Below are 13,353 nucleotides of genomic sequence, written 5' to 3'. Positions count from 1 at the left end.
GGAGGAGAGCGAAAAGGGAGTGGAACAGTTGGACAGCTTGATTCAAGAAGCACCACACTGCCCCCCTCTGGTGTGGAGGTACATAATGATTTTATCACATCAGCGCTCGAACTCGCTGACCTCGCCAAAGTGCATGGGACATAAATCCTCCACAACGGTGTCTGTTAGCACCATAAATATAATGGAAGGTAAATTCAGTTGACTTTCTCATTTGCTGAACAAGACTGACTTTCCCTTTTAAGATTAATCAGTATGACCATAAATTGATATACATTTGGGATCTGGGATGTGCTGCCAGAATAATGATAGACTCTAACAGTGTTGAATTACGATCAATTAAAAAGAAGATGCATTTCAAAAAGCTACTATAGAATGATTTATTACATTTACATTTAAATTGTGCATAATGGCATGACCTCCACATATAACTCCAACCAACACACATAACATCTGTCCTGTCTGGGCAAACAGAATTGACACAATTTTTTGGGCCGGGAGAAGTTGCCAGACGACCAGCAGAAACTGCAGGAAGTTATCGCTCCCAGCCAAGAACTGGTCCAGCACATAACCCCCATAAAATGGTAAATTGTCATTTTCTAACTGCAAACAGACAGATATAAGAGTGGCATCAATCCTCTCATCTATCTTGAGCGGGCAAACAGGTACAGTATTAAAATTTATTGGGAACCACAGATTTATAGGCTACATTTGTTGTTGCATTTTATACTATATCATTTGCAATTTACTTTTGAGTGCTAATATTAGTACTATGACCCAATGCAAGACTAAAAGCCTTTGCTGGCCTTACCATCCTTTCACAGCATCCCACCATTTGAGGTTTTACTTTATGGCGCAAAACAGAAAGAGAACACAGATTTTCTAGTTATTTCAAAAACAATCAAAAATCACAATTTTCTTTTTCTTTTAATTTCCTTTAAAGGTCAAGTGTGTAGAACTTCGTGGCAGCTAGAGGTGTAATTGCAGATCACAACTTTCTCGCTTTACACTCCCCTTCCAAGCGCAAAAGAGAAGCAAAAGCAGTTGTAAAACGCACAAAAAACACAAACACACCTATCAAGAACCAGTGTTTGGTTTGTCCCTTCCGAGCTGCTTTGGAAACATTGTGGTTCAACATGGCAGACTCCATGGAAGCCAATACGCAGCATCTTTAAACTCTAAAATGTGATTAAAAAATAACTTTTTTGTGATTCTATTGGATGTTTTTTGCAAAAAAAGGCATAATTTTTCTGAAATGGCTGACATATGGTAATAATGTATTCATTTTTTATTTGTTGCAGGTGAGCTCGGAGGCGTTGTGGCTGATTTTTTGTCACGCTGCAGTTCAGAGGAGGAGGGTAGCAGGTCTGGGGGAACAGCTGCTGTGTCCTCCCTCACCTGCAATTAGCAAGCTTTTTAGGTCACGGACAGTTAGGGGCTATGGATCGAGGCATGCTTAGACACACACACACACACCCCTACACACATACAGAGCGAGTGAGAGAGAGAGCCAGGCCAAGGTTGAGGTCAATTCAATCAAATTACTACATTAATATGAGTTAGCATAATTTACAATCACGGTATAATGGTATAATTTGGTCTTAGCGCTATGGGGCACGACTGATATAAAATGCAAAGGAACATGGGAAAAGGCATGCAGAATTACTTAAAAACTAGAAGTGTTAAGGATCAGAAATAGACAAAATAAGAAAGCCACCAGACAGACAAAGAGCTGATCTGCAGGAAAAGTGTGTGGAAAAAAGAAAAAGAGCAAGTGTAGGTGTAAGATATGAGTTGGAACTCTTTGCCCTGTGCTCAGGCTGTGTCATGAATACAAACCTCTGTGTTTGTTTGGGTGAGGAGCACTGCAGTAAAATATAGCTGATATAAAACCCTGTCCCAAAGCAGACTCAGACCTTGCACAGATATGATGTGTGGAGATGCAGACAGGTACGCTGATTGCAGTTGTCTGTGTTGTAAAGAGCACAGCAAGCATCATTTGTAAAATTCGCACATATGGCCGCATGACATTTCTAGGTAATCCAAGTGTAAATAAATTAGGTTTTATCCCAACATAATAATTAGTGCTTGAGGTGTTTACTTAACTTTTGGCATTTGTAGCACAGGAGATGATTTTCAATGCAGCTCAGGCGCCGCTTTGAGACTAATATATTAAACCACCTAATATATGATAATTGTCTGTGAATTTCTAGTCATGAAAATTGACCTATCACTACCACATGAAGTTATTATATTTGTTTTAAGGCTCTGCAGTAGGTGTCTGCAAATGTTGGCCTAGCTCACAGATGCTTGGGTGCACCACACACACCAAAATGTACTGCATGAATGGGGACGCAAAGTCAAGCAATTTAAAGTTTGCATGCACTTTTCATGCACTGCTGAATAGGTACTGGCTGCTCATGCATGACTCCAGTCCAATTGTAAATTCATGATTGGTGACCAAGCAATTTCTAGCACGTATAGAGCACTCCTCTACAGATTTTCTGTGATATTTTCAAAAGGTGCACTCAAAGGATGATTAAAAACTCTCATATTAAGATTAATAGTAAACATCTAGAACACTAGCTCACCTCTATTTATTAGGCTGAAATACATGTATAAGACATATTTGTATACCACGCCATGCTTCCAACTTGGTAATGACCAAAGCATGACTAGGCAAGCTGCTGTGTGGCTGCACACATTGTTAACAAAATTAGAGGGCAGCAACAAAGATAGAGCAACTACTCCTAAATTACAGAAACCCCTCCACCACACAGTAACTTTAATGTATATGCTTAAAAGCTGCAGCAAGACATTTGTGAAAGTTTGAAGGACATCAATGTACGTAACATTCTCATAAGTCATCATTGTTTTCCTAGTATGTAGAGTATATAGCAGTACTGGTAAGTCCAGCTCTGCAGCTTTCTCACCAGTGTAAATTTTCTGTCTGGTTTTTAGATATACAGTATAAACCATGCCTTGTGCACTTTTAAAATGAGTATGTTCATATTAAGAGTGCGCAACCTTTTTGTCATTCCTTTTTTAAATAACTTGATAGAGCATGGCAGCCATAAAGTACAGTACTTCTGTGCCCACTGGGGCCATGCATGATAAAATGCAAGCACTTATGATGTGCTTTTAAAAAAGAGCAGCCACCTAATGGCACATGTAAGCATTAATATGTAAGGCATGAACAGTTTTAAAATATTCATTAGGGGTCTGCTGAGTACTGCAGAAAGACTGCATTAATTACTGCATATCATAAGATAACCTTTAGTTCTAGATCAGAAGTAACACAAATCTATCTCCAGTATGAATTTTACCAAACAGACATGAAAAGCATCTGAACCAGTATTCATTTTATCCTGACACACACACCATCAGACAGGTTCCCAATCATCCCACTGTCACAAACATCACACAGTTGACCTCTGTCACCTACCTACTGCATACCTCTCAGCTTTGAATGGGAGTGACAGTGACCACTGCTGCCCTCTCTTGTGGTTAAAATGTGAACAGCAGTTGTTCCTGCTGTGCTATAGGTCTGCGCCAAGGGAGCAAACCTGTTTTGAATACTAATTATTAAGAGTGAATGGCTGGGTTTTAGTCGGGACAGATGACTGAGCACACTGGAGGTGTATAAAGCCACCAAAATAGGCTTGTCTCAACATTTCTGTGATTGCTGACGGACCGTTTCAATATCTGTGGAAATTAAGAAGTCTCTCCCAAAGCAATAAGCAACAGCCCACACTCTATCCTGAGATGTTATTAAATTATATTCCCAAGACACTGCATGATGCTCCATTTAAAATGAATAGAATACAGACTTCAGGATACTGCTGAAGTACTTAGAGTGATTTTTTCCAGATGGTCATGAGATTATGTTACTTTTTGCGTGTGTGCTTGTGCAATAATGGCTCAGCTCTAAGTCAGAACTCCAGGAAACTACTGCAGTTGGTAGTGCCACATATTTATATGCACAATGGTGGACACAAATAGAAGTAACAGGTGTATAATCTAAATGCTAATACACAAAGCACCCTAATGTGACAGTATTGCAATTATTTGGATTTTGTACCCATGTGCCAGACACACCACGAAACACATGTCGGCATCCTCACACAGACAAATACACATTACAAGCGCAAAAACAATGGGGACAGAAAGAAAAAAAAGGAGAAAGTTCCTAATTGCTATAATTATGATCACCCACTCAAGAAGTACGAAAACATTGTGCTGCAATAACAATTACAACCTGTTAAATAAGGATTCTGTAAAGAACCTCATTCAAATCAGTTTTCCTTTCAGAGGAAAAAAAGTTGTCCAATAAGTAACTTTATGCATTATCTAGTAACCCTATATGTTTGTGAATAACCTACATTTCATATCAAATGACAAAAGACAGCTGGTACAGAGAGCTGAAGGAAAAACGCATCAAAAATCAAGTTCAGTGACAGCATTCCCCAAAGAGGACAGTGTCTGTCTCATGATTATTACACGCAGCAGTCACTTTCAATGTGGCGCGTTACAAGATAAAACCCATTGTGTCTGGCTTGAACCAGCGCGCCCTCATTTGAATGGTGGCAGCTGGTCTGAGAGAAAGGGAGAACAAGGACACGGCTTTGACCTGGTTTGAATGGGAGACCGCTAATTAGAACGGTGATTACTGGTTGTTAGCGCCACACCGGGGACATGCCTGAAATGATGTGAGAGGGCTGCAGCTGGGGAGTTAACACAACGAGAGAGAGAGCTAAAGGGAGAGAGAGAGGGGGGAGAACATAGGACTGGAAAGAGAAAAGACAGCAAGCAAGCAAGAAAGGCGAGTTTTTTGCTGAAAAAAATGATGAAGACGGAGAGAAAGAGAAAGTGAGAGAGACATGGGGAGAGCTGAGGAGAGAAGGCAGATAGGAGAAAGATGAGGCCATGACAAAGTGACACTGAGATTACAACAAAACAAAGAAAGGGGGAGGGAAGGAGGCAATAAATAAGGGTGAGCCTGGCCTGTACCTTTGTCTCGCCTAAAATCAGGAACAGACATCTCTGCAGTGTGAGGAGGTATAGACTCTGCTCTCTCCTCCACAATGAGCTCTTGTTGTGGTTTTGGTAATGACCCGGCCATCACTGTGAAGTAAACCACACTATCTGTGCATAGGGCAGATAAGAGACAACCCAGCTAACCGCTGATTATCATAGAAAACCAACTTTATTCACAGTCATATCCAAATATCACCCTGAACAAGCCATTCTGTGGTACAAAACAGACTTACATGTATTATCCATAAAGCTTTTTAAATCCTCTAAATAAAAAAACTGTGTCTATTATCCAGTAAAATGTCAAGGTGTGTGTGTGTCTGACTGGGGAGGGGGTCTAGGCTGGACTCAGGTTCTGGATGGTCTCGCGACGTTCTTGGTAGAGAGAGTGGAAGGCTCGGGCTAAACCAAGGAGCGGTGCATCGCAGTTCTCCATCTCCTTCTGCAAGAGACAAACATGAACACACAGTGATGGGTGATGTTGCTCTCTGCTCATACATAAATACAGTACAACCCATCTGGTGCACTTTACCCACAAAGCCGAACAAGAACACAATATAACGCTCATATTGAAATGCACTTACAGCCGATGTCTCGTAGTACTCCAACCCCTGGGTTTGGGCCCATTCCTGGGCCACGGATACCTGGACCTCCCTTCTAGCAGACAGGTCTGATTTGTTTCCCACCAGGACACCTGAGACACGCACACGCACACGCACACACACACACACACACACACACACATTATAAAGGCAAGATATTCCAAAGGCCAAATGTTTAAACATTGCTATTGTATTAAATTCAGCCTCAGGGTGTTCAAACTATTAACTGCTGATGGTCATTTGACATCCATTCATCCATTATCTAATGTGTGAGAAACAAAAACCATTTAAATTAAGACTCTCTGAAACTTCTCTGACATCTGTATGAAAAAAGAAAGCTGTTGCTGAATGTTTGATTGGTTACTTCCATGAAGATCTGAAAGGAAAATATTTTGTTAACTGAAGGGGACACACAAGACTGAAATACGATGTTATTATGTTTTCTTTTCTGATCTTTTCTCCACTTTAAGTGGTTAAAAATGCACAATTTTCCATGTATATTTACATGTTTCTGTTCCACCAATGTATCTGCTGCAGATCGCATATATAGGTAGATATCGGTTTATTCAGTTGTGTCTGTCAGCCGCTAAGTAATAGCAAATTGCTGTATAAAAATACAAAAAATATGTTGAGATAATAGATAGAATCTCATTTAGTCATCAACTGTAAAATGTCAAGCTCAGTGCACACCTTGGTCACAATTCTAATAACTAAATTTAAGGGATTTCTATAAGAATTGATTTACTAATATTTAAAAAAAACTAAAATATTGGCAGATATTGCCATCTTTTTGCTTACATATCAATATCTGTATCAGCCTCAAAAGTCCAGTATTGTTCAGGCTCTAGTCCACAGCTATTCCACTACTATACAAAACATTAAAGTACTCTTTTGAGGGATGTGAAGATTCATCCTCATTAATAGCCACAGCAAATTTGACAGAAAACATCACTGTTGGGAGGTTTTACCCTGGCAATTATTTGACCTTGAGACATCGTTACCTGGAATGTGGAGACCATGGCAGTGAGCATGAACTCTCTCCATCCAATGGCTGCAGTTGGCGAAAGACTGCTCACTGGTCAGGTCAAAAACCAGGCACAGCAAGGACAGCTCCCCCCACTATGGAAGGGAAGGCGATGGGTGATGAAAAAAAAAAGAAAGACAGAGTTAGTATAACATCAGCTTACTTGTTTCTTCTTCTGTGACTAAATAGATCATACTTCAGTAGCTCCCGTGTGTTTGCACTCTATAAGGACGTGGAGCCCTGGATGGTGACTTTCACTAGTTTTCGTGCAAATGGAAAAACTCTAGAGAAGCAATCTCACCATTTTTTCGCAGGCTTCCACTAATGTCTGCTTCCCTGCAGAGTCTATGATGTAGAGCTCCTGGAGGGGAAAGGCGAGAAGAGAAGGGAAGAGAAGAGGTGTCATACGTGGAGATTTAGTTAAATGACATGGCTTTAAACTTACTATTTTCTTTGGCAAGTGCATGAATGTTCTTCCTACAATGCTGCTCCATTGCTTACTGAATACAGATGAGAAACTAACAGCATTAAATGTCTGGGAAGACTTCGTCCGCACTGCGTGATGGATTCCAATTCGCACCACACACCTTCAGTGATTTAGAAACTTATATTATTACAAAAAAAAAAATAAGCCCACAAACTTAAGAAGTAGTGTGGTGGACACGGAATGAAGAAGAGACAATGGCTGGACTCACCACACTGTTGTTGGTCTCTGGGATGTTCACACATTTCATTAGCAGCTCCACTCCGGTTGTCTGCCAAACAAACACAACCAAGATGTTAATTATAATGCTGTTTTTTGTAATGTAAAGCTAAAAGACCTTCATGAAGCCTGCAGGCTGTGTCTCCACTTTTTTAATAACAGCAATGTGATTGTAAGAAACTCACTAGTGTATTTTCAGCTGCATTTTCTTATTTGTAAATGTTTTGGTTTCTTCAATTTTTCTTCAAAAGCTGCAGTTAGTCAAATCAAATTGTAGTTGTTCCTGTCAACATATATTTTACACGTCCAACAATCTATTGACTGTGGCTTTTATAAAGAAGAAACTAGAAGAGAAGAGTCATTTGGCTTTTACAGAGCTGACACCATACACAGTAGCACAACAAACTGTCTAGTTTGATTTATTGTTAATGTCTACACATAAGCATCCCTAATTAGCAGCTTGGGATGGCTTGAAAGCAGCTTCACTGTCCCGATGTTCAAATCCTGACCGAACCTTCTCTCATGTGTCTCCATTACTCTGAATCTTATAATTCTTAAAGTCTCAATAAAGAAAAACGCCTTCAGGGAAGGGACTATCAGCTCTGTTTAAGTCTATGAATGATACAAGCTCCAATTAAGACAAAGTGAGAGTCCTAATGGTTAAGATCTAAGAGTGGAGGTTTAAATTTATACAGCGTTGACAGTTACCACACGCTGGTAATTTGGCTGGGGTTTGTAGCCTCCATTAGGGCTGAAAAAAAAAAATCATTAAAGTCATGATGTAAAATTTTGACGGCCTGTACCAAACAAACATGTTTTCTTAAATCTGAGACATGATTTATAGGCCAGGGCATCTCTGCAGCACTACAGGACTTTATTATAATGCTGTTTTGTCACATATTTTACCCTGAACAATTGCAGCGATTTGTATTGTGCACTGTGATTTTCGATAATATTTTGAATATTGTGTCTGGTCATTTTGGCAGATCACTGACTTTGCTTAGAAGTTGTTTTCCCCATACAATAGCTGAGTTTCAGTACGGACGTTGATAAGGTTTTTCTACTGAACAGTTTATTTTACACCTGCAATAACCGATCCTTGGCCACTTCACGGCAGTGTTAACAAGCTGTAAATACAACACTGACATATACATTCAAGTGGCTACACATCCAGCAGACATGGGCCAATGTTAGCATTCATTTGCAGCTGTGTTTGTGTTCCAATATGTATGTATGTATACATATTCATCTCCTTTTAGCTATTTAAGCTCTTTTGCGCTTCACCAACTCCTGAGGGAAATCTCTGGGTCTTTAGCTCTCAGTGCTCCACTTTGTTCACCCCACCAGTCGCTAACTTTGTCGGCCTGCCTTTTGGTGCGGATCAGGTAGCGTACGGCAAGTTTTTTAAACAGCTGTTTGTTGCAGTTGAAAACAGCAATCATGAGAGCAGTGAGGGTGAATCAAGACAGTAACTTTGCAGGCCAGAAAATCAGAACAGTGAGTTCAAAGACACTCTGAATGTTTGTAGAGCTGATTCTCTGTGGACTATGATTGTAGCCACAAAGAATAAGTAAAACAATTATGAAAAAATACAATTTTTGGGACTTGACTTGTGGCTGCTAAGTCTCTTTTGGCAAACAAAAATAAGCAGCAATGCTGTTTTTCGCTGCAGTTTAAAGCAAGTGTTTGAGCTTTAGTGCAGAGGTTGGAGTAAAAAGCAGCTGAGATTTTTTTTTTTTTATTGATACAGGGCAAATAGAGGAGGTAGATGTAAAAGAGATAGACTGCAGGCAGTAGAGGGTAAGGAGGATATGATAAATATGGTCTTATCACAGATGCACGTTCTTCACAAGCTTTGAGATCTAATGAAGTCCTAAGTGGACTGGATGGTTGCAAGCTGCCTTTCACCACTATGTATCCGCTGGTATGAGATCAGTGGTGACCTTGAAGAAGCAAGTCGAGGTTTCTTCACATCAGCACCAAACTCTAAATTGATCTGATCTCCTGAGCTCACACTTGACTGAGCGTGTCAAATGCCAAGACCAAAATGCTGAAACACACACACACATACCTTTCACAGTCACTGCCTCTGCGAAACACACACACTTCCGACCAACATTTACCTGATTCATACACAGAATCAGTTCATAACAGGGATCCAATGGTACACATACACACACAGATGATGCGGCAGCACCACTTCGGAGCGGTCTAATGAGCTGGTGTGATGCATAGGAAGCCTCTCGCTGGAATGTCAATGAGGGCCTATTAGTAACAAATAAGCTTGGAATATTGCTAACGGCCCGTCTGACATTTTCAAAGGAGGACGTGAGCAGAATGGCCGACAGCCTCTGCTACCCTTCAAAATCAAATGTTGAAGAACACGAGGGATGACTTAGGTGTCTGCACAAGGAATAACTCTTCACAGTGCTGGTTTCTTTTTCACATTAGTCACAATGGAAAGGACACGCTGTCCCTATTTCAACCTGCTGCAAAGTCTTAAAGAGGAAATCCAACCTGAGATAGACAGATTTATCGCTGCTTGGTAATGCAGAGGTGCACTTGCAATATAACAATATCAGTTTCGGTCAGCTGATGCTTTTATAGTGTTGTAAGTGTGCACAAAATGGTATAAACAACATAAAGACCCCTTTTTTTTAAATCGCAGGGGTCATTGTCCGAAAGGTAACAGTACATTAAAGTAAAAGTCATAGAGTTTATCTCCTTGGGAGTGCAAATGTGCTCATCAAATCTAATGGCAATCTGACGATTAATAGACTACGGGATATTTTAACATTTTTGCTTCAGAATGGCACTCAATGAAAGCACATGGAGTGTCCAGACGGAAGGGATTCATCCTCTTCGGAGCATTAAGGAGGTCAGTAAATTTAACGTCAGTCTGTCTGATTAGATTAATGAAAAAATAAACCAGATTCATCCTCTGGGAACCAATATATACACACACACACACACATATATATATATATATATATATATATATATATACACACACACACACACATATATATATATATATATATATATACACACACACACACACACATATATATATATATATATATATATATATATATACACACACACACACACACACACACACACACACACACACATATATATATATATAGTAGTTGAATGTTTCTAAGGTTGCAATTCAGAAGATAACTAATAATTTAGAAGATGCTCGCTTTCTTGCTTTTTCTATTGCTACTCTCACTACCACTATGGAAACGGATGTTAATATTCATATTAACTCTCCTGGATCAAAAATGTATAGCTTTACAGCTTTTAAGAGTTCAGAGTTCATCTTATACAAAGCACTTGGCGCCAAGTGAGCAAGAAGTTAAAAATATTTCAACTAATACCAAGAAAACGGCTGGCTTCAAATAGGTGTTTTAACAGTTGCATAGCAACAGCAGAGACCGTGACCGACACTTTCCCATGAGCATTTGTTTCAGTGCATCTCATCTACAGTTACACATGCTAACATGCATGCTTCCCCTCTTAAACTGAATGCCACATCCCTTTTCATTCTATGTTGCACGGATTTATTGATTTAATTTGTATGTTGTGTGTTTATTTCATTTTTTGGTGCATATTTTTATATTATGCAGTAGTACAGAGTTCGGCAAGCACATACAGTGCACTAGGCAGCACTATTGCAGCGCCTTTTCTTTGTTAATTCTCTACTAGTCCAACATGAACAGACACGTACAGCATCACAAACAAGTGGGTTCTGGCCTATGCAGTATGGAGAATCTCAACACTGTTGCTGTACAGTGTGTGTGTGTGTGCTTGTTAAGTACCTGTTCTGGTGGCTTTCCAGAATCCTGCTGTATTAATTATCGACGTTCCTGTCACCTCAGAACCCCCGATACTGCTGACACAGCAAGAGCTGAACAAACACACACACACGCACACACACACACTTGGCTCTCATCCAGTAATTTACCCACCAACCTGTTCTGTACCGTAACCAGCTACAAGACTTAATAGTAAACTCGTAAATGAATGTGTGTAAGTTGGGCAAGTGCATATATTTATGTTCACATGCGAATGCACTGCACCTGCATTCACTTGCAGGTGTCATTTAGTCAGCAGCCCTTGAAAGTTTGACAGAGGGAATCAGTGAGCAGCCATGACCCCATATATCACAGAGTCAGGTTAATGACAGAGTTCCCTCCCTCACGCAGATTAGCATAAATAATGCAGATTAGCCATCTCTGCATCAGCATTAATTGGTACATTATGCTGTTTTGCACTTCAGTGATTCCTGTAGTAGATTTAAGAGACCTCTGCAGGTCCTTGAAAAGCCTGGAAGGAATTCCACTAAAGAAACTATACATATGTAGGGATGTGATGATACACTCACGATTCAATACAATACATTAGAACTGAAACATATCTTCTCAGACAAAAATCTACAAAATATATTTTCTTTATCAACTTATAGAATCCTTTTTTATTCCTGAGGTTTAGTATAAACTATGCAAAACAATGCATATTTCCTTTTGTGAAATGAAACTGATGTCTTTCCATTGATATCGTGATTCATTTTCCACCTTGCCAATTTGAACCTTCACATGTTTGTATCACGTTTTAAATGTCTCGCAATATATTTTAACATTCCTGTACAGATGTAATATCATTGTGATTATCAGTGGCCATAATTAGTGTTGATGATTTGCAACTGGTACATAATCACTTCTTGGTAAAATTAACTAATATTAAATTGGATATTTCAGTAATTATTACACCATTGAATACATTTTAAATATGTCACTATAACCTGTATCATTACTTATACAACCCTGCTTTACAAGTGTTTTATTACTGCTCAACTGTCTATCTATATCTATAGTGTAGTCTGCTTAGATCTCCGCAGGTTTGACAGAGTTTACAGAACTTTACTCTGAACAAAGACCAGGTAAACGTGTGTAAACTAAAGCTAAAATGTAGCTGATTAACCCACCAATTAGTTAGTAGGATAAGACAGGAATAGACAACTGAATACTGGATAAATGACTGCGTGATATGAATATAACAGCGTACCCCTATTACGAGGAGAGTTACAGATATACTACATACATTGCAGTATATGTGGAAATGCATGCGCTTGCTATGGGACATGTAGCAGTATTACACCAGGGATCAAACCAGCAACCTTTCATCCCCTTTGTGTTCATGCTCTCACCATGCTGTAGTTCTTCTGGAAGAGAGTACCATCACTGTGGAACATATGGGAAAGGGCAGTTTTCCCCACTGCAGCATCTCCTACACACACATGCAGACAGAAAGACAGAAAGACAGAGGCAGAAAATCATCATCTTTAATCCTTTCGCAGCTTTTCTGAGTGTATAACTAACGTGTTAAATGTGTGTTTACTGAGTGCTTTGTCAATTACATTCATCATTCAACCTCCGGCAGTACAAATACAGCCAGATTCACCAGCACGGTCATTTTTAGTTTCTCAAACAAATGAGTTATTGCTGGTTATCTAACGTTAACTAGTGGTAACGTTACTAAAAGAAAGGAGAGCCAGCAGCACGTTGTGGGGCTTTACGCACTGAATATGATTCATCTTCACGATACGTCAAAAGTATTTAGACAGAAGATCGTTTATTTACTTACTAACAATGTAAATAATAACTGAATACAGCGGGTTTAGCAGCAGACTGGTTAGCTTTAGCACTTGTAGCAGGAGGGACTAAACCTTACCGACAAGCAGACATCTCGCCCTCAACTTCACCATTAGAGTGGATAACGTCCAGACACTGTAAATAAAACCTCTTGTTTCATTAATGACGCTAAATGAAGCTCTACTTTCTGTTGTTTTGGTTTTTTTTTTTTTAGCTGTCTTCCTACTTGCACCTCGGCAACATGGACACAACGCGTCTCTTAGCAACCAGACACAGAGGTGTTTTATTGGTCCATCCTGCGAGCACGTACAGCCCGTGGCTGTGCTCTCATTG

General features: G+C 39.7%; 1 protein-coding gene across 1 annotated transcript; it reads right to left on the bottom strand.

The window, feature by feature from the left end:
- Positions 1–5,184: 5,184 nt before the first annotated feature.
- ift27 (intraflagellar transport 27 homolog (Chlamydomonas)) lies at positions 5,185–13,292 on the bottom strand. The gene is made up of 7 exons (XM_051384411.1): positions 13,100–13,292; positions 12,576–12,655; positions 7,353–7,412; positions 6,959–7,018; positions 6,635–6,752; positions 5,616–5,725; positions 5,185–5,473 (listed from the first exon to the last, which is right to left on the bottom strand). Exons 1-7 carry the CDS (start codon positions 13,131–13,133, stop codon positions 5,369–5,371), a joined length of 567 nt encoding a protein of 188 aa, XP_051240371.1. The 5' UTR covers positions 13,134–13,292; the 3' UTR covers positions 5,185–5,368.
- Positions 13,293–13,353: the final 61 nt, after the last annotated feature.

The sequence above is a fragment of the Dicentrarchus labrax genome, unplaced genomic scaffold, assembly GCF_905237075.1.
Source record: "Dicentrarchus labrax unplaced genomic scaffold, dlabrax2021, whole genome shotgun sequence".
Taxonomy (NCBI): Eukaryota; Metazoa; Chordata; class Actinopteri; family Moronidae; genus Dicentrarchus; species Dicentrarchus labrax.
The sequence above is the reverse complement of the archived record's forward strand: the minus strand, read 5'-3'. Positions and strand labels throughout refer to the sequence as shown.

Coding starts and splice junctions, on each gene's coding strand:
- ift27 (XM_051384411.1), bottom strand. CDS start 13,133: ATGGTGAAGTTGAGGGCGAGATGTCTGCTTGTCG. Junction 6,753..6,958: donor TGGAAGCCTGCGAAAAAATG/GTGAGATTGCTT, acceptor TCCCTTCCATAG/TGGGGGGAGCTGTCCTTGCT. Junction 5,474..5,615: donor AGTACTACGAGACATCGGCT/GTAAGTGCATTT, acceptor TGTCTCTTGCAG/AAGGAGATGGAGAACTGCGA.